This window comes from Trachypithecus francoisi, unplaced genomic scaffold, assembly GCF_009764315.1.
Source record: "Trachypithecus francoisi isolate TF-2019V2 unplaced genomic scaffold, Tfra_2.0 Lachesis_group11, whole genome shotgun sequence".
In the NCBI taxonomy this organism is placed as follows: domain Eukaryota; kingdom Metazoa; phylum Chordata; class Mammalia; order Primates; family Cercopithecidae; genus Trachypithecus; species Trachypithecus francoisi.
In genome coordinates this window covers 129,088,161-129,108,514 of record NW_022681456.1, presented here as the reverse complement: position 1 = coordinate 129,108,514, position 20,354 = coordinate 129,088,161, and the positions used below count along the sequence as shown (strand labels likewise).

The 20,354-nt window shown below is 50.8% G+C and overlaps 2 protein-coding genes across 12 annotated transcripts in view; both read right to left on the bottom strand.

Moving 5' to 3' along the window:
- Positions 1-1,003: 1,003 nt before the first annotated feature.
- Positions 1,004-10,895, bottom strand: TEX52 (testis expressed 52). 3 transcript variants are annotated; one of them, XM_033223213.1, is made up of 4 exons: positions 10,559-10,895; positions 10,297-10,400; positions 8,194-8,744; positions 1,004-1,578 (listed from the first exon to the last, which is right to left on the bottom strand). In XM_033223213.1, exons 2-4 carry the CDS (start codon positions 10,324-10,326, stop codon positions 1,281-1,283), a joined length of 879 nt encoding a protein of 292 aa, XP_033079104.1. In that variant the 5' UTR covers positions 10,327-10,400; positions 10,559-10,895; the 3' UTR covers positions 1,004-1,280. The 3 variants fall into 3 exon arrangements, with proteins under 3 accessions (XP_033079104.1, XP_033079102.1, XP_033079103.1); XM_033223211.1 differs by lacking the exon at positions 10,297-10,400; XM_033223212.1 differs by lacking the exon at positions 10,297-10,400 and having other exon boundaries at positions 1,004-1,575.
- Positions 10,896-11,278: 383 nt separating this feature from the next.
- FOXM1 (forkhead box M1) overlaps positions 11,279-20,354 on the bottom strand; it is a 21,305-nt gene continuing 12,229 nt past the window's right edge. For 3 of the 9 annotated variants that reach the window (XM_033223198.1, XM_033223201.1, XM_033223199.1), the window contains exons 6-9: positions 19,356-19,400; positions 18,697-18,769; positions 18,334-18,509; positions 11,279-13,289 (exon numbers count right to left, since the gene is read on the bottom strand). In XM_033223198.1, coding sequence (XP_033079089.1) covers positions 12,267-13,289; positions 18,334-18,509; positions 18,697-18,769; positions 19,356-19,400 — 1,317 coding nt within the window. In that variant the 3' untranslated portion in view covers positions 11,279-12,266. The remainder of the gene's footprint in view (positions 13,290-18,333; positions 18,510-18,696; positions 18,770-19,355; positions 19,401-20,354) is intronic. The other 6 variants (XM_033223200.1, XM_033223202.1, XM_033223203.1 and 3 more) reach the window with 3 other exon arrangements.

Sequence of the window (20,354 nt, the reverse complement as noted above, 5' to 3'; positions counted from 1 at the left end):
ATGAACAATGATTGACAGCTTCATTTCTGGAGGGCTGCCAGTGGGCTACACACTTTGCAGGTCCTTCACCTATATTGTATTTATTCTTGTATTTATTCCATTTATTTATAAACTCATGGCCCCCATTGTGCAGATGAAGAACCTGAAAGCCAGAGGGAATAGCGACTTTTCCAAAGGTCACATTGCTGCCTGGTGGTTAAAGCAGCACTAGAACCCTGTGGTGTCTTGATTCCCAGGTGCCTGCAGGGTTTGAGAGAAATGGAGACAAAGAAGGCTGTGGGTAGGAGGCCAAGAGAAGCTCAGTAGGTGCTGACCATCAATGTGGGGATGTGATGGGGGTGGGAGGAGGTGAGGTAGAGCCCCCACCATTTCAGCTTCTTCCCCTCCAGCCACTTTCCCATCACCCTCCCCAACCATCTCCACCCCAGCCAGGGCCAACACCATTCTGACTGTTGCTTTGCCTGCCTCTACTTTACCCCTGGTCTTTGACTCCCTAATAGAAAAAGCTGAGGCCCAAGGCCTCTGGACCAACTGCTCTTTTGGCATAAGTCCTCCACACCCTTCCCCCAACGGGAAACCCCAACAGGGTGTGGAGAGACCGCTCTTTTACCTTGAAGCTCTGCTTTGTTCTACTCTTGTTCCTCTGCTGAGACCTGGTTAGCCTTCCTGGGGCCTGACTCTCCCATTCTCCAGCAGCAGCCCTGACCTGACCTCTCCTCCTCCAAACCCTGCATGGGGCCCTGCAACCAAGCACAGCTGTGTCTGGTCTTTGTCCAGACATCAAATGGTCCAGGGAGGGGGTGGCATTGTGGTTATTTTTGCCTAAGAGGCTTTCTATACCCTGACCAATCCCAGCCTCATTCCTAATGGGTTATGAGAGTGGAGATAGCTTCTTATCCACGTTTCTTACAGCGCCTCTTCCCCCACCCCAACACACACACACACACACACGCACACTCCTTCCTTCCCACTTCTCCTCTCCTTAGAAACTGGAGTCCCTCCCTGTTCTCCCTGCTCTACCCAACCTCCTGGCCTCAGTCCTCCCACCTTCGATGAGAGTCCTCCAAGGAAGAAATATAACAATTTAGAGCTTCATTTGAGTCTCCAATAGCCTGGGGTACAGAGGTGGCTTGAGGCTGGGAGGATGGTAGAGAGGCTGTTCTGCGGATGCCAGAGTCCTTTTGCTACCGCAGGGCCTCTTGCTGAAGGAACATTGATTGAGAACACTGGAGCCTGGGACTCTGGGTTCCGCGATCGTCCCTACCCATCCGGAAGTCCTTCTAGGAGCGCCCAGGTCTTCTCTTCCTCTTCCTTGCTGGAGTTTTGCTTGCTTGTGCCTTGGAGAGATGGTGGAGGAGTGAGGCAGTTCTGTCCTTTATCAGGGTTTGGAAATCCCTTATGAGGTCCTGGCTCAGGGGCGCACTGGGCAGCAACACCAGCTTTAGCACCTTCTCCTGGTAGTGAGGCAGAGGGTTCGGGCAGGGCCAGCTCCTGGCGAAATTGTTGGGAAGCGGGTTGGGCATGAGCTGGAGACTGTGGGGTTCGAACCTCCCACCAGCGGATACGTGCCGGTACCTGCTGGGAGAAGGGTGTGGAGAGAACAGAGAGATCAAAGAAGAGATCCAGGCACAGTGGAGAGATGGGGAAGGGGAAGGGTGATGCTGCTGTCCACAAGCAAGGTAGCCATCAGGCGGCAGGGAATCCCTTCTGTCTCTCCACCTAATCGGGTATTGACCTATGCCAAATGGCCTGCACCTTATGTGTGTTTTGGCGTTAGTCTGGTGAAATAATGTTGTTCGGCTAGTAAGCCTTCCATCCTTTTGACATACTATATATAATATTGTGATCCAGATCCCAATCCAGATTCTAAATGTCCTTCAGGTCTCACCTTTTCCACTAATGCAGTGCCAGTGGGAAGATCACAGAACTCAACTGGATAACTGCCTCTTCTCAGTAAGCCTGCGGTATTGGGTCAAACAGTAGAAAATAGACTTTTGTTTCTTTTAACACAGCTGAATAGTGGCTGATTTTCTATGACTCAACACACTTTGCACCTGATTCAGCAGACAGTCCCCTGTTTGCTGCTGTTGGTTTATGCAGAGGCTCTCAGTCTGGCTGCACATCAGAATCACCCTGGGGGCTTTTCAACACAACTACCCAGGCTGCCCTCAAGGTCAGTCAGTCAGAATTTCCAGAGGGAGGCTCAAACCTCAGCATTTAAAAAAAGAGCCTCTAGGCCAGACCTGGTCGCTCATGCCTGTAATCCCAGCACTTTGGGAGGCCAAGGCAGGTGGATCACAAGGTCAGGAGTTCAAGACCAACCTGACCAACATAGTGAAACCCCGTCTCTATTAAAAATGCAAAAATTAGCTGGGCGTAGTAGCAGGCACCTGTAATCCTAGCTACTTGGGAGACTGAGGCAGGAGAATCACTTGAACCCGGGAGGCAGAGGCTGCAGCGAGCCAAGATCGTGCCAGTGCACACCAGCCCGGGCGACAGTGTGAGACTTTGTCTCAGAAGAAAAAAAAAAAAAAGCAGCCCCTAGGCCAGACGCGGTGGCTCACACATGTAATCCTAGCACTTTGGGAAGCTGAGGTGGGCAGATGACCTGAGGTCAGGAGTTCAAGACCAGCCTGGCCAACATGATGAAACCCCATCTCTACTAAAAATACAAAAATTAGCCAGGCATGGTGGCAGGCACCTGTGGTCCCAGCTACTTGGGAGGCTGAGGCAGGAGAATCACTTGAACCCGGGAGGTGGAGGTTGCAGTGAGCCGAGATCACACCATTGCACTCCAGCCTGGGCAAGAGCGAGACTCAAATAAATAAATAAATAAAAAGAGCCCCAGGTCATGAAAATGGGCTGCCAGGATTCAGAACTGCTAGGTTTACATGTAAATGTTGTTATTTCCCCAACAAGATCATGCTTACGTCTCATTCTATGTCTGAAGTCCTCTGGGTCCCTACAGTTTTCAATGCTTCAGTGTGCTCACTGACTGATCCAGAGGCTTTTGTTTTGTTTTGTTTTTGTTTGTTTGTTTGTTTGTTTTTGAAACAGAGTCTCCCTCTGTTGCCCAGGCTGGAGTGCAGTGGCGCGATCTCGGCTCACTGCAACCTCCACCTCCCAGGCTCAAATGATTCTCTTGCCTCAGCCTCCTGAGTAGCTGGGACTACACGTGCACCACCACTCCTGGCTAATTTTTTATATTTTTAGTAGAGACGGGGTTTCACCATGTTGGCTAGGCTTGTCTCGAACTCTTGACCTTAAGTGATTCGCCCGCCTTAGCCTCCAAAGTGCTAATATTACAAGCATGAGCCACCACACCCGGCCCAGAGTCATTTTTTTTTTTTTTTTTTGTGAGACAGAGTCTCGCTTAGCTGGGTGTGGTGGCACAGGCCTGTAATCCCAGGTACTTGGGAGGCTGAGGCAGGAGAATCGCTTGAACCCAGGAGGCAGTGAGTGGTGCCAAGATCGTACCATTGCACTCCAGCCTGGGTGACAAGAGCGAAACTCCATCTGAAAAAAAAAAAAGATTAAAGTTTTTTTTTTTTTTTTTTTTTTTTTTGAGACGGAGTCTTGCTCTGTCGCCCAGGCTGGAGTGCAGTGGCCGGATCTCAGCTCACTATAAGCTTCGACTCCCGGGTTTACGCCGTTCTCCTGCCTCAGCCTCCCGAGTAGCTGGGACTACAGGCGCCCGCCACGTCGCCCGGCTAGTTTTTTGTATTTTTTATTAGAGATGGGGTTTCACCGTGTTAGCCAGGATGGTCTCGATCTCCGGACCTCGTGATCCGCCCGTCTCGGCCTCCCAAAGTGCTGGGATTACAGGCTTAGAGCCACCGCGCCCGGCCAAGATTAAAGATTTAAAGATGTATAGGGCACTTACCGTGAATGGAGCTTGCAAGACTGGAAGTTGCTGTTGGTGAGTGAGTGAGTAAATGTGAAGGCCTAGGACATTACTATACATTACTGTGGACTTCATAAACACTACATGATTAGGTGATACTAAGTTTATGTATTTACTTATTTATTTTGAGATGGAGTCTGACTCTGTCCCCAATGCTCTAGAGCAGTGGCCGTGATCTTGGCTCACTGCAACCTCCACCTCCTGTGTTCAAATGATTCTCCTGCCTCAGCCTCCTGAGTAGCTGGGATTACAGGCACCCGTCACTGTGCCCAGCTAGTTTTTGTATTTTTAGTGGAGACGGGGTTTCACCATGTTGACCAAGCTGGCCTTGAACTCCTGACCTCAGGTGATCCACCTGCCTTGGCCTCCCAGAGTGTTGGGATTACAGGCGTGAGCCACCATGCCCGGCCACTAAATTTATTTTATTTTATTTTATTTATTTATTTTTAAATTTTTTCCTAAGATGGAGTCTTGACCTGTCACCCAGGCTGGAATGCAGTGGCACAATCTCAGCTCACTACAACCTCTGCCTCCCGGGTTCAAGCGATTCTCCTGCCTCAGCCTCCCAAGTAACTGGGATTACAGGCATGTGCCACCATGCCTGGCTAATTTTTGTATTTGTAGTAGAGACAGGGTTTCACCATGTTGGCCAGGCTGGTCTCAAACTCCTGATCTCAAGTGATCCGCCCGCCTCGACCTTCCAAAGTGCTGGGATTATGGGCGTGAGCTACCATTCCCGGTCCACTACATGTATTTTTAAAATGAGGGAATTGTGCTAAAATGTTAAGACAACTTCAGGCCGGGCGCGGTGGCTCAAGCCTGTAATCCTAGCACTTTGGGAGGCCGAGACGGGCGGATCACGAGGTCAGGAGATCGAGACCATCCTGACTAACACGGTGAAACCCCGTCTCTACTAAAAACTACAAAAAACTAGCCGGGCGAGGTGGCGGCGCCTGTAGTCCCAGCTACTCGGGAGGCTGAGGCAGGAGAATGGCGTGAACCCGGGAGGCGGAGCTTGCAGTGAGCTGAGATCCGGCCACAGCACTCCAGCCTGGGTGACAGCGCAAGACTCCGTCTCAAAAAAAAAAAAAAAAAAAAAAAAAAAAAAGACAACTTCAACATAATCAGGCAGGAGTTTTTTTTTAGCTCCATTATAATCTTATGAGACCACTGTGGTATATGCGGTCTGTCATTGACCAAAAGGTTATTATGTGGCACATGACTTCCTGTTATGTGTCCTGCCTTCTCTGAGGCAGGACCTCATTCCTTGTCTGAGACTTGTCTGAGACTCATTCCTTCATTCCTGGCTCCAGGGCCCGGGCCTACAACAGTAAACATGTGAGACAAGGATCCTTCTCTCATGGAGCTACCATACTAATAATGATACAATCTATTGGGCCCCTTCTCTATGCTAGGCCCTGTGCCATTTGACCCTCTAACCACCTGCTGTGGGAGCTTTTTTTTTTGAGCTAAGGTCTCACCATGTTGCCCAGCCTGGAGTACGGTGGCACAGTGATGGCTCACTGTAGCCTCGACCTCCTGAGCTCAGACAGTCCTCCCACTTCAGCCTCCCATGTAGCTGGGATTATAGGTGTGTGCCACCGCACCTGGCTAATTTTTTGATATTTTTGTGGAGACAGGGTCTCATATCGTGCCCCAGGCTGGTCTTGAACTGGCCTCAGGCAGTCCTCCCACTTCAGCCTCCCAAAGTGTTGGGATTACAGGTGTGAATCACCACACTTGGCTATGCAAGGTACTTGACCTGTCCATCTCAGATAGCCCATCTGTAAAATAGGGTTAATGAGGTCGGGCATGGTGGCTTGTGCCTATAATCCCAGCACTTTGGGAGGCCGAGTTGGGCCTGAGGTCGGGAGTTCAAGACTAGCCTGGCCAACATGGAGAAACCCCATCTCTACTAAAAAATACAAAACTTAGCCAGGCGTGGTGACGGGAGCCTATAATCCCAGCTACTGGGGAGGCTGAGGCAAGGAGAATGGTTTGAACCCAGGAGGTGGAGGTTGCAGTGAGCTGAGATCACACCACTACACTCCAGCCTGGGCAAAAGAGGAAGACTCTGCCTCAAAAAAAAAAAAAAAAAAAAAAAAAATGGGTTAATGATAGTTTCTACCCAGAAGGTCCTGGGGGATTAGATAATACAGAGAAGCGTTTAGAACACCACCTGGCACTGTCACACCACTGTGAATCTCTCTGGAGTGCTCTTTCTCCCCTTTGCCAGGGTCAGCACCTATCAGCAATCGGCAGTCTTCAGGGAAGGGTAGCAGGAAGCAGGGAGAGACCTGGGTCCCCACAAAGGGGACTGGTTTCTTAAAGTCACCAACCTTTGGCGTTGTTTTTCTTTTTGTTTGTTTTTTGTTTTTTTTGAAACAAAGTCTCGCTCTTGTCTCCCAGGCTGCAGTGCAGTGGTGCGTCGGCTCACTGCAACCTCCACCTCCCGGGTTCAAGTGATTCCCCTGCCTCACCCTCCGGAGTAGCTGGGATTACAGGCACCCACCACCACGCCCAGCTAATTTTTGTATTTTTAGTAGAGATGAGGTTTCACCATGTTGGCCAGGCTGGTCTCGAACTCCTGACTTCAGGTCATCTGCCCGCCTTAGCCTCCCAGAGTGCTGGGATTACAGGCGCGAGCCACCGCGCACAGTCTAGTTTTTTTTGTTTTTGTTTTTTTTTCAGATTAGAAATCTTCACAACCACCTGCTCCAACTCCCCAGTGCTTTGGTCATGCCCTTGGGATTGGAATCTGAGACATTCCATTTTCACTGCCTTCCCCCTGTCTTGTTACTCTTGCATGCTTAGTGCCTGGGCTGAACACAGAAAGCATCCGTGAGTTCCCAGAGTGGCCGGGAGCGGGAGCTGCGGGGTTCACAGCGGCTCCTCTCACGTTCCTGACTCTGCTCCGACTTCTCAGCCTTGCCTGGAGGGCCTCAGCCACTGCTTTTGGCTGTCTGCTGGCTTTCCACCCTTCCAACCTGAACCCTGACTTCCCCATCAAGGCTTCCTGCAGCACGGACACTCCAGCTCGCTGCAACCCTTCTCTCCTGAATTTCTGTAACAACATCTAACTTTTATTTTATTATATTAATTAATTAATTAATTAATTTTGAGATGGAGTTTCACTCTTGTTGCCCAGGCTTGAGTGTAATGGTGCCATCTTGGCTCACCGGAACCTCCACCTCCCGGGTTCAAGTGATTCTCCTGCCTCAGCTTCCCGAGCAGCTGGGATTGCAGGCACCCGTCACCACACCCAGCTAATTTTGTATTTTTAGTAGAGACGGGGTTTCTCCATGTTGGTCAGGCTGGTCTGGAACTCCTGACCTCAGGTGATCCGGCTGCCTCGGCCTCCCAGAGTGCTGGGATTACAGGCGTGAGCCACCGTGCCCTGCCATAATATCTAACTTTTGTTCAGTTCTTCCACGTATTCACTAGATCAATTTATCCTCCCACAGTGAGGTCAGTACCTGAGGATCCCCCCTTCATCAGTGAGGGAGCTGAGACTGGAGAAGCTGGGCACCTCGCCATGGTCATGGGGTTGGAACTGCACTCCAGGCCTTCGGGCTACAACTTTCACTCCAGTTTTTGTTTGTTTGTTTGTTTGTTTGTTTTTGAGACAGAGTCTCGCTCTGTCGCCCAGGCTGGAGTGCAGTGGCCGGATCTCAGCTCACTGCAAGCTCTGCCTCCCGGGTTCACGCCATTCTCCTGCCTCAGCCTCCCGAGTAGCTGGGACTACAGGTGCCCACCACCTCGCCCGGCTAGTTTTTTGGTATTTTTTTAGTAGAGACGGGGTTTCACCGTGTTAGCCAGGATGGTCTTGATCTCCTGACCTCGTGATCCGCCCGTCTCGGCCTCCCAAAGTGCTGGGATTACAGGCTTGAGCCACCACGCCCGGCCCATTTCTTTACATTAATAACTGACTTCCTTATAACAGCCTCCGTCCCACACTCCGGGCCCTCCGCACGTTTTGATAGCCGTCTTCGCAAAGCCCCTTGAGGGCAGGCACTGAATCACACTTCGTCTCCCCAGTGCCTCGCAGGTGTCTCCTGCGTAGCTGTCCCCCCAGATTTTAGTGAAATTCCGTGCCTCCACTCGCTGTTCTTACCTTGTCTCCACCTTGTCCTTTCAGCTACACTCAGAAAAGAGTTTGGTTTTCAGATGACCAGAGGTGGGAAGGGCAGAGTCCCAGTTAGAAACAGGAACCCTAGAGAGGGAGGGGTCACCCGGGCAGGGCAGGGCAGGGCAGGCTGGGTGGGCTCCCTGAGGAGGCGCCGTCTTACTTCTTGAAGCTCGCTGGTGGCTGAATGTTGCCCTGGGCATCGAGTGGAGGTGCTCTTGCCTCACTCCTCAACTTGAGCTTCTCCACCTCCTTCAACTCCTTCACTGTCCTGAAAATCACCTGCTTCTTCCTTTTCATGTCCACAAACGTGGGATAACAGTGGATGAAGGTCAGGAAGCTGTTTTGCCCCATCCGGGAGGGAGGGGGGATGAGGTGCTCCGTGGGGGGGCGTCTGTGGGCATTGGAGTCTGTCAGCCAGCGCCAGACATTGCTATCGTAGGGCCTGTCAGGCCGAGTGGGGAAGGTGGCAGGCAGACGGCACACATCGAGCCACGTGTGAAAGCCCCAGGTGTGCTGGGTGCCACCTTTCCAAGGATGGATGAGCCGCTGACGCACCTTGGACTTCATATCTGTGCAGGGCGGCAGCTTCAGGGCCAGCTGGTGGTAGGCTTGCCGGGTGAAGCCGGGGAACTCCCAGGACTCGCTGGGGAGGAAGAACTCACGCTGAGCCCACGTTTGGGAGGGTGGGAGGGACTTGCTGGCCTGGACCATCTAGGGAGAGACAAAAGGGAGCCTGGGGAAGGTTGTGCAGACAGGGTTGCAGAAAGGTGGACGAGGCACTCTGTTGTCCTTCCCAGGCACAGCCTCCGCCAGCCCAGGATTCTCATCAGGACACAGAAGTCCTGGCAGGGCCACATCTCTATCCCTCTCCCACCCGGCAGCAGTTATGGCTGCTCCGTATCATTTTCACAGTCACTCATCTTTTGGTCTCTTGCCATTGACCATATTTTGGCTTTGACTTCCCACCCTCTGTGCTCAGCTTTCGCTCTTTACCTTCACCTCCCTCCTCCCTTCTGGTGTCCCCACATTCCCACCCAGGAACGTGCTCCTTAGAGGGTACATCAGGCCTCAGGACATCATGAAGGGAAATGCCCCTGCTGTGCCAAGGGGGGCAGCCCACCTTCACTTGCTCCTGGTCTTGGCGACATACCAGGAAAGTCCTTCTCCAGAAAATAGGACCAGGTGTCTTCCCATCCCAGACTCCTCTTAATACTCATTTCTCTGTCATTGACGCTTTCCTCCCACTCCTCATTAAAATGCTAGTACAGAAAGCGTCTAGCATGGCCAGCTCCTTCTTCCCCTTTCTGCACCCTGCCCCCCATGAAATAAACAGCAGCAAATACATGTTGACGCTGTGCTAAATACTTACATGCATCTTATTTAACCCCTACAACTCTACGAGCAAGTATTGCTATCGTCCCCGTCTCAAAGATGCAGAAAGCAAGATGCAGTAAGGGTTGGTAACTCACGCAGGGTGCTGGTGCCTGAGTGACAGCTGGGACTTAAGCCCTCTGTCTGTGCTCTTGCTTGGCATATCATGCTGGGTGAAATGAAATGGCCTTACTTAGCACAGTGCCTGACTGCAACAAAAATGTGTCTCTTTTAAAATGCTTCTCCCTCCTATCCATCCCCAGGGACTTTTCTTTTTTTTTTGAGACGGAGTCTTGCTCTGTCGCCCGGACTGGAGTGCAGTGGCCAGATCTCAGCTCACTGCAAGCTCTGCCTCCCGGGTTCACGCCATTCTCCTGCCTCAGCCTCCCGAGTAGCTGGGACTACAGGCGTCCGCCACCGCGCCTGGCTAGTTTTTTGTATTTTTTAGTAGAGACGGGGTTTCACCGTGTTAGCCAGGATGGTCTTGATCTCCTGACCTCGTGATCCGCCTGTCTCGGCCTCCCAAAGTGCTGGGATTACAGGCTTGAGCCACCGCGCCCGGCCTGACTTTTCTTTTTTTTAGATGGAATTTCGCTCGTTGCCCAGGCTGGAGTGCAAGGGTGCAGTCCCGGCTCACTGTAACCTCCGCCTCCAGGGTTCAAGTGATTCTCCTGCCTCAGCCTCCTGAGTAGCTGGGATTACAGGCGTGCGCCACCATGCCTGGCTAATTTTGTATTTTTAGTAGATACAGGATTTCATCATGTTGGCCAAGCTGGTCTCAAACTCCTAACCTCAGGTGATCCATGCCCCTCGACCTCCCAAAGTGCTGGGATTACAGGCGTGAGCCACTGTGCCTGGCCCCAGGGACTTAGTTCTGATTGCAAAAACCCACCTGTTTCTTGAGCTTGGGCCCCTGAGTCATTTCTGCAAGATCCCCCCAGGGGGTGGGACTGGGAGGTGCGGCACTGGTAAGGCATCTCCTCTGTGTTCTGAGCTCTGGGTTCCCAGTGTCATAGGATGAAAAGGGGAAGACAGCAGAAAATGTATGGGCCAGGCAGTCAGCTGCCCAGAAGAAAGCCTGGCCCACTATAGGGGATAGCCTGTAGCCCAGTGGGGTACAAAAATGTAGGCAGCAGAGATGGGCCACTCCCTACCTGCAGGAAAGGTTCTTCCATATGAGGTGGGTGACTGGGCCCTCTGAGTGATCTTTGCCGGTTACTGGCCATTCTTCTGGGCCTCAGAGCCAGGAGGAGTGGCTTTGTGGGGAAACCCTTTCTGGCACCATTGTTTACTCCTGGGGTTGCTATGGTGATGCTGCCTGAGTGGTGATGCAGAGAGGAGGCCCTCACCTGTCCCTGGAGGCTCTTGTGTCCCTTGGGCCCCTGGCTGCTTTTCAGGTTAGATAGGCAGGGGATAGCACTCTCTTCAAGTTCTGACTGCAAAAGATGGTAACAGGAGCTGCTGCAGGGCAGGAGAAAAGCAGGGCAGGCTGGCTCCCAGGCCTCAGGGTGGGGATGGCAGTGGAAGTGAGGCACCTGTAACTGGGCCCATCCTGCCCTGATGTTCAGGGAGCCCTAACCCTCATGAGCTTTTCTCCTTAAGGAACCCCGGCCTAAGTTAATCAGTAGGTCCAAAGGTCCCAAGGAACAAGGTTGGAGACGACAGGGAAAAGAGGTGAGCTGTGCAGGACTGGCACTGGAAAAAGCGGCAATTTGTGTTGTAGAGTGTGTGCCTGTGCAAGGTGCTCCAACTGCTTCTTTGGGTCAACTTCAGGCCTTGCCTCTTCCCTATCACCACTGTCTCCATCAACACCCTTTCTTTTCCAGCCTCTCCTGGTGCCTTAGGAATCAGACACCAATAAATCACAGAGCCCAGCATGTCCACCCTCACTTTTATTGAGTAGTTACAGTAGTGTTCTCAAGCCGGCTCACACCCTAGACTGGGGCCTAGGGTGGCTATTTGCAAAGCTGAGGGGCAAGCTAAGGAAGCCAGGCAGGTCAGGGGCTCTTTCGGCCTTCTCAAGCCTCCACCTGAGTTCTCGTCCATGCTAGTGTCCCTGGTATGACTGGGGACATTATCAGAGACACATCTAATAGCGCACATCTGGGCACCCACACTCTGCTTCAGCTGCATCCTCCCACCCCAAATTCAACTCCTGACCCCATACAAAAGACTTTTTAACCAGGATTTCTTCTTGCAGGAAAGCTCACGTGGAAACACGGGGAGGTGGCAGGGAGGGGCAAAAAGGACTCTGGCAAGCAGACCCACTTGTCTGGGTCCCTGCAGTAAAGAACCAAGATCCAGGTACCTCGGCCTGGAAGAAACCGTGCACTGCAGGTCTGCCCTTCTCTCGAAACTAAAAGCAAGGAACAGAAGTCAGCTGAAACCCTGGTCATCCTACCCACCTTCTGGAAACCCCGGTCATCCTACCCACCTTCTGGCAGTCTCTGGATCTAAGGAAATAAGCTTACATTTATAATTAGAGGATCATTTGGAAGACTGACACTATTTACAAGGGCCACCCTGCAAAGATCAGGGAAGGTGAGAGACTGCTGGGCACAGAATGGAGACAGGCTGGGGAGTTCCTAATCTCTTTTCACCATTGCCTTTGTGGTTCCCACCCTTCAGCTCCTGGGAGGGACAGCAGAGGACTCAAATACTCTTGGGGAACACAGGGTCCCAGCAGTGGCTAGGGTGTGACTGCTACCTTTGCATAATCAGGCGGCAGGGAGCTAAGAGGAGCAGAACAGTCCCTGCCTGTTGTCCTCACTCCGAGGCTTGGGGTGCACTGAGCCTCAGACTGCTCAGCCACGGGAGCGCCCAGGATGGTGGACAGCTTGGGCACAAGGGTAAGGGCAGGCTCTACTGGAGCTCAGGAATAAACTGGGACCAGTTGATGTTGTCAGGGCCCAGCGGGTCCTCCTCCAGGCCAGGAAAGCTGATGTCCAGCAGGATCTTGCTGAGGCTATCATTCATTGTGTCCAGAACCAGGCCTTCTGTCAGAGAACGATTGGCTGCAAGGCCAGAAACCTGTGGCTCCGGGGAGCCTGGCTTGGGGACTTCTCTATCTGAGGGAGGAGAGTTGCCAAAGGGGACGGAGGTGAGGTCTAAGGGCTCTGAACTGAGGAGGCTTTGCGGTGATTCGAAGCGGGGAACGCTTTTCAGCGGAGTGGTGCTGAGATCCATCAGCCCCAGGGGGTCAGGCAAGGGGCCAGAGGCACCCTGGGGGGTTTGTACTGGGCTGAAATCCAGCCCCCCTACTTTGGCTGGGGGCGTGAGCCTCCAGGATTCAGGGGTTCTGGGGAGGACAGATTTGCTTGGGGTGGAGGAGATGGGCAGCGTTTCCTTAACGGGTGTCTTGAAAGGTCCTCCCTCTTCCTGGGAGTAGCTGGGCTGGGAGGCAGGCTCAGAGTCTGCTGGGAACGGGAGTTCTGCGGCCCAGCGGGAAGTACTGGGCCCCTCTGAGAAGAGCAGCTCCGGCTCATCCACACAGGGAGGCAGTAGATGCTGTTTCCTCCGAGACCGGCTCCTCTCCCTCCTCTCCCTGTGTTGAATCACAAGCATTTCTGAGACACACCGGGTTGGGGACCTAAGCCCACTGTAGGACTTCTTGGGTCTTGGGGTGGGAGACTGGGATGAATCTTCCCAGGAGTGAGATGATTCCTCTTTGAAAGATGGGGCCGGGGAGGGCCACTCTTCCAAGGGAGGGCTCTCCACTTTGATGGGTCTCGCTAAGTGTGGCATTTCCTCCCCAGGCTGGACTTGTTCCTCCTTGATACACTGAACTGGAAGCAAAGGAGACAGCCCTTCTCCAAACAGGAGTTTCTCCTCTTTCCCTGGTCCTGCAGAAGGAAGAGGAGCTATCCCCTCCTCAGCTAGCAGTACCTGAAAGGGAAACAGAGACAAGGTGAGAGGGAACTCTGGCTTCAACCAATGGTCACCAGACAGGACGCACAAAAAAAATCACATATTGGTACTGATCCTCTTTGTGTTGTTTTAAAGTCTTAAAATCTATTAAATATGAGAATACAATATATGTTGAAGCTAGTAGTTCAATTCTGGGGGTAAAAGATGAGAGTATGTAGTATGTAGTGGCATAATTATAATAGCATTCATCCGAGAGAAAATAAAATTGCATGCCTATCTTACACTGCTTACAAAGATTTAACGCATGCAAATTAGAACGTTAGGCTGCTCTGATGGTAGTGGGTAGTGACATTATTGTCACTAAAGTTGGTACATAACCCCCAACTGCTAAATTTGACTGGCTTTAAAAAAAATGAAAACCTTAAAATCATACAAATCCTGAAAGAGAATCTAGGAGACTACATATACAATCTGAGGGTGCGGGTGACCTTCTTAACCAAGACTGGAAACCCAGAAGCTGTAAAAGAGAAGAGAGACATTTGACTACATAAAAATGTAACATTTTACTGTGGCAAGAGATACCATAAACAAAATTAACAACAAACAAACAACGCCTGTAATCCCAGCACTTTGGGACACTGAGGCCAGTTGGAGACCAGCCTGAGCAACATAGTGAGATCCCATCTCTACAAAAAAATTTTTTTTTAATTAGCTGGGCGTGGTGGCATGCACCTGTAGCTCCAGCTACAGGTGGGAGGCTGAGGTGGGAGGATCACTTGAGCCTGGGAGGTCAAGGATGCAGTGAGCCTTCCTTATACCACTGTACTCCTGACTAGGCAACGTAGCAAGACCCTGTCTCCAAAGAAAAGAAAAGAGAAAAAAAGAAAAGAGATAATAGAAGCAGAAAAATATCTTCAGCATAAAAGACAGATTATTTTAACAACAAAGAGCTCTCACAGGGGGCTGGGCGCGGTGGCTCACGCCTGTAATCCAGCACTTCAGGAGGCCGAGGTGGGCAGATCATCTGAGGTCAGTTCGAGACCAGCCTGACCAATATGGTGAAACCCTGTCTCTACTAAAAATACAAAATTAGCCGGGCATGGTGGTGGGCACCTGTAATGCCAGCTACCCGGGAGGCTGAGGCACGAGAATTACTTGAACCTGGGAGGTGGAGGTTGCCAAGATCACACCACTGCACTTCAGCCTGGGCGACAGAGCAAGACTCCATTTCAAAAAAAAAAAGGAAAAAAAGAAAAAAAAAGAGCTCTCACAAATTGATAACAGAACCTTTAGAAAAATGGGCGATGCCCATAAATAGGCAATTCATAGAGGACAATTCCAAGTCACCAAATGTAATGGCAGGGTGCTCAGACTTACTGATAAACAAAGAAAGACAAAATTAAACAAGAGGGTGATGGGTGTACCAAAATCTCACAGATCGCCACTAAAGAACTTACTCATGTAACCAAACACCACCTGTTTCCCAAAAAACTATGGAAATAAAAGATTTAAAAATAAATAAATAAAACATTAAAAAAATTAAACAAGAAGATATAAGCTATACACATTAGATTGGCAAATATTAGACTAATAATACCAATTGCTGGCAAAGATACAGATCTTATCATATATTGCTGGTTTAAACATGACTTATCATAGCTTTTTTGGAAAGCAATCTAGCAATATTTAGTAGAATTTAAAATACCTTCTCACCCAGCAATCTTACATCTGGGACTCTATCCTAGAGAAATGAAAGCACTAGTAAGAGAGATCCTTGCAAACATATTTATTGCAATGTCATTCATTGGGCAAAAATTGAGAAACCGAATATGTCCATAAAAGTAGAATGGCTGAAAAATTTGTGGTGTAGCCACATCATGGAATATTACATAGACACTAAAAAATAATGAATTAGAACTATGCCAAGTGACTTGGAAGAACTTCCATGAGGTATTTTTGAGTTAAGACATGTAGAGTCTGGCCGTGGTGACTCACGCCTGTAATCCCAACACTTTGGGAGGCCAAGGCTGGCGGATCATGAGGTCAGGAGTTTGAGACCGGCCTGACCAACATGGTGAAACCCCGTCTCTACTAAAAATACAAAAATTAGCTGGGCGTGGTGGTGGGCACCTGTAATCTCAGCTACTCAGGAGGCTGAGGCAGGAGAATCGCTTGAACCTGGGAAGGGGAGGTTGCGGTGAGCCAAGATCATGCCACTGTACTCCAGCCTGGGCGACAGAGTGAGACTCCGTCTCAGAAAAAAAAAAAAAAAAAAGACCTGTAGAGAAGTATGTACAACACGATTACATTATCAGTGTTCTGTGTGTTGTATGTGTATATATAAAATGGCTACCGCTATACATGTGTATTATAACTAGGAGCATCGATAAAATAGGCAAGAAAGCATCATAAATTATCAACCAGTTATCTTGGGAGTAGGGGTGATGTGGGTGATGGTAGGGTGGAGAGGGGAGCCAAAAAGGAAAGGGGAGAAAAAAAACCACTGCATTAAAACCAAAACAGTGTACATGCTACGACCACATTAATGCATTTATGCTCAATTATGTATTTTTTAATATAATTTTGTGTGTAATATATTTTATTTATAATTAAAGACTCTTTTTTTTTTTTTTTGAGACGGAGTCTTGCTCTGTCGCCCGGACTGGAGTGCAGTGGCCGGATCTCAGCTCACTGCAAGCTCCGCCTCCCAAGTTTACGCCATTCTCCTGCCTCAGCCTCCCGAGTAGCTGGGACTACAGGCGCCCGCCACCTCTCCCCGCTAGGTTTTTGTATTTTTTAGTAGAGACGGGGTTTCACCATGTTAGCCAGGATGGTCTCGATCTCCTGACCTTGTGATCCGCCCGTCTCGGCCTCCCAAAGTGCTGGGATTACAGGCTTGAGCCACTGCGCCCGGCCGCAAGACATTTTTTTTTTTAGAGACGGTCTCATTTTGTTGCCCAAGCTAGAATGCAGTGGCACGATTATAGCTCATTGCAGCCTCCAGCTCTGGAGCTCAAGTAATCCTTCTGCCTCAGCCTCCCAAGTGGCTGGGACAACAGCTATCCATGAAAATGCCTGGCCAATTAAAAAAAAAAAAATTTTTTTTGTTAGAGACAGGGTCTTACTTTGCTGGTCTTGAACTCCTGGCCTCAAGTGATCTTCCTGCCTTGGTCTCCCAAAATGCTAGGATTATAGGTGTGAGCCACTGTGCATGGCTTAAAATATTTTGTATATTAAAAAAAAAAAGCAAACCCAAGTTGCTCTAAACTCCAGAGTCTATGCTATTTTCATCTCTCTGAAGGGGATGGGGGAAGCCTGTCGCTTTGGTTACGTGTCAGCCCTTACTTACAGACCCTCTAACAGCGTTAAGTGCAGATCTGATGGCTCATCCAGGTTTGCTCTGAATTTCCCCTTCTCACCTTCCCCTCAAGCGAGACCAGTGATACTCAAGCAGGGGTGATTCCCTCCCTGCCAGGGGACATTTGGCAATGTCTGGAAGCATTTTAATTGTCACACCTGTGGTGGGTGCTACTGGCATCTAGTGGGGAAAACAAGGGATGCTGCTAAACACCCTTCAATGCACAGGACAGTCCCTTCCACGTCCAACAAAGAATTCTCCAGCTGTGAACGTTAATAGGACTTACTCGAGAAACCCTGAGCTAGTCTGACCCAGTCACTCTACTACTGCCAGGTGCAAACTGCATTTCCTGCCTGCACGGCACTGCCCATTAGCATGCTCTCTCCACATTAGCATGCTCTCTCCACATTAGCATGCTCTCTCCACACCTCTTTGCTTACCCAAATCTACTTTTTCATTTTTATTTTTTATTTTTTGAGGCGAAGTCTCGCTCTGTCGCCCAGGCTGGAGTGCAGTGGCCGGATATCAGCTCACTGCAAGCTCCGCCTCCCAGGTTTACGCCATTCTCCTGCCTCAGCCTCCCGAGTAGCTGGGACTACAGGTGCCCGCCGCCACGCCCGGCTAGGTTTTTGTATTTTTTTTTTAGTAGAGACGGGGTTTCACCATGTTAGCCAGGATGGTCTCGATCTCCTGACCTCGTGATCTGCCCGTCTCGGCCTCCCAAAGTGCTGGGATTACAGGTCTGAGCCACCGCGCCCGGCTGACTACTTTTTCTTTTTCCTTTTTTGAGACAGGGCCTTACTGTTGCCCAGGCTGGAGTGCAGTGGTGCAAACAGGGCTCACTGCAGCCTCAACCTCCTGGGCTCAAGTGATCCTTCTGCCTCAGCCTCCTGCGTAGCTGGTACCACAGGCATGTACTACCACCCTGGCTAATTTTTTTTTTTTTGGGATTTTTGGCAGAGACTGGGGTCTTGCTATGTTGCCCAGGCTGGTCTCAAACTCTTGGTCGTAAGCAATACCCCTGCTTCGGCCTCCCAAAGTGTCAGGATTACAAGTGAGACCTACAGCGTCTAGCCTCAAATCCACTTCTTTCTTTCTTTTTTTTTTTGAGATGGAGTCTCGCTCTGTCACCCAGGCAGGAGTGCAGTGGTGTGATCTTGGCTCACGGCAACCCCCTCTCCTGGGCTCAAGTGATTCTCCAGCCTCAGCCTTCCGAGTAGCTGGGATTACAGGCATGTGCCACCACGCCCAGCTAATTTTTGCATTTTTTAGTAGAGACGGGGTTTCGCCACATTGGCCACACTGGTCTCGAACTCCCGACCTCACGATCCACCTGCTTTGGCCTCCCAAAGTGCTGGGATTACAGGCGTGAGCCACCGCGCCCAGCCAAATCCACCTCTTCCTAAGGCCTGCCTCCCTTGTGTATCATCCTGAAGCATCCTAGCCTATCTATCACAATCACCCTTGTCTGAATTCTTACAAACTCATCAGGTATTTATGGGCCTTCTGACACCACTTACATTGTAATCTAAATACCTGTTTAGCTCTTCTAATGCTATTACACTTCTCTATGTTTTTATGCCTTGTCTACCCAACTAGATTTATAAGCTCTCAAGGAACATTTCTCAGAGTGCTTGGCCAAGCTGAAGGTTCAACATTCTTAACTGGCCCGAATCTCTCTTCAGAGGAAAACAGGACACCCACCTTGGGGGCAATGCGGACTCGCTTGCTGTGGCGGGCAAGCTCTGAGCTCATGAGGGAGGCCGCCAGGGGTAATGGCACCTTCACCGAGGGCTGCAGCACCAGTGACTGGTTCACCGGGAATTGGATGGGCACCAGATACGAGCTGACCCGTGGCAACAGGGGCTTCATCTTCCGCCCTAGGAGGAAACACGAGAGATGAGGAGCAGGGGGACTGCAGGACACCCCTTCTCAGCCCCAGGAGCTTTGCTCTCCTTCTCTGGGCTCAGATCCCTTTGAGGTGGGAACAGAATCCTGAAGTCTGGTTCCCTAAAGCTATGCCCCCAGAACAAGGACCAGGCCTGAGGCCCACTCTCCCATACTAACGTGCGCCCAGGGGGAGTTCGGTTTTGATGGCCATGTTCCGGCGGAGCTCTGGATTCGGTCGTTTCTGCTGCTGCTTGTGGCAGGTGGGGAGAGAAAGAAACCTGTGTTAATAAGGTAAAGAGGGGACGGCAAAACCCCACCAGCTGCTCTGGTGGCGTGTGCTTGCGTTAACCGACAGCCCAGAGAGAGGAGGCCAACCTGAGGGGATGGACGCAGGCGAGCGGCCTCCAAAACCATGATTAGTGGGCCGGTGGGTGGCCTACAGACACGTGATGGCAGAGTGGCACTACCGCCTCACCCACGTGTCCTCAACACCCCTGGGGGATGCCAGAGCAGGTAGCTATATGCGTGACAAAGAAAAGCTAGGCACAAAAGTGAGCGAGCGCACTGCCGCCCGTGAGGCTGGCGCCATGCGCTTGTGGCCGCTGCGGCATGCTCCCCTGCCACGCCCCGCTCTGCTCAGCGTGCCCCTGTGATGCCCATGGGAGGGGAGGGAAGTGGGTGTGTGCCCGAGCCTCAGGGTGTTCTGTGTCTGGAGCTGGTAGTCACATGGCCATAGGCACCCTTCCCACATCACGGCTTGTCTCTGTCCATAAAGCCATGCTGAGCAGTGAAAGAAAAACAAGGCCAAGCCCCGAGCCAGAGGGAAAGAACCTTACTGAGTCCAAGTGCTCGGGCAATTGTGGAGACCCTGGGTCCAGTGGCTGGTGGCGGCCAGGCATTGTGGGAGAGAAAGGAGATGAAGTTAACCACCAACGTGGTCCATTTGACCAGATCGGGAAAAACACCGATTCCTGACTGATGACAAAAGACACCCCAGACAACTGTCCCTCCCAGGAGAACGGCTGCAGCCTTATAGGCACTCTGAAATACCAAAATAGCTTCTTTCTGAAAAGACGTTCTGGTAGCTCAGCTTCTGGTCTCCAGCCTAAGGAAGGGCTTTTTTTTTTTTTTTTTTTTTTGACGGAGTTTCACTCTTATTGCCCAGGCTGGACTGCAGTGGTACGATTTCGGCTCTCCACAACCTCTGGCTCCTGGGTTCAAGGGATTCTCCTGCCTCAGCCTCCCAGGTAGCTGGGATTACAGGCATGCGCCACCACACCCGGCTAATTTTGTATTTTTAGTAGAGACGGGGTTTCTCCATGTTGGTCAGGCTGGTCTCAAACTCCCGACCTCAGGTGATCCACCTGCCTCGGCCTCCCAAAGTGCTGGGATTACAGGCGTGAGCCACCACACCCGGCAGGAAGGGCTTTTTTTAGAGCAAGCATTCCCAGAATCATCTGAGATGCTTGCTAAAAATACAAATTCCTGGGCCCATCCCAGAAGCACTAAATCAAGAACCCCAAGAGAGGGGTCTGGGAAGCTGTGTTTTAACAATGTCCCAGGCAATTCCCATTCATAGGGAAGTTAGGAAAACACTGCCCTGGGAAGCCCTCTCTGTTGGGTCAGAACAGCCCTCTCCTTGCTCTGGTCTAGCACAAAAATGTGTCATTTGGTATTTGTCAACTGTACTTAATTCAGTGGGTTTTGTGCAAGTCACTAATTGGGTAGCTGGCTTCTAACTCTCCCCCGATCAAATGAAAGCATCACTAGCAGAACTTGTTTCCTTTTGAGATGGCTTTTTTTTTTTTCCCTTTTGAGATGGCTCCAACTTAGGC

Excerpts from the sequence above, each read along its gene's own strand:
- TEX52 (XM_033223211.1), bottom strand. The coding sequence starts at position 10,630 with ATGGCCAGTAACCGGCAAAGATCACTCAGAGGGCCCAGTCACCCACCT. Across the intron at positions 8,745-10,558 it reads TGGAAGAACCTTTCCTGCAG|ATGGTCCAGGCCAGCAAGTC; the intron begins GTAGGGAGTGGC and ends GTCTCTCCCTAG. Across the intron at positions 1,579-8,193 it reads CCACCAGCGAGCTTCAAGAA|CAGGTACCGGCACGTATCCG; the intron begins GTAAGACGGCGC and ends CCCTTCTCCCAG.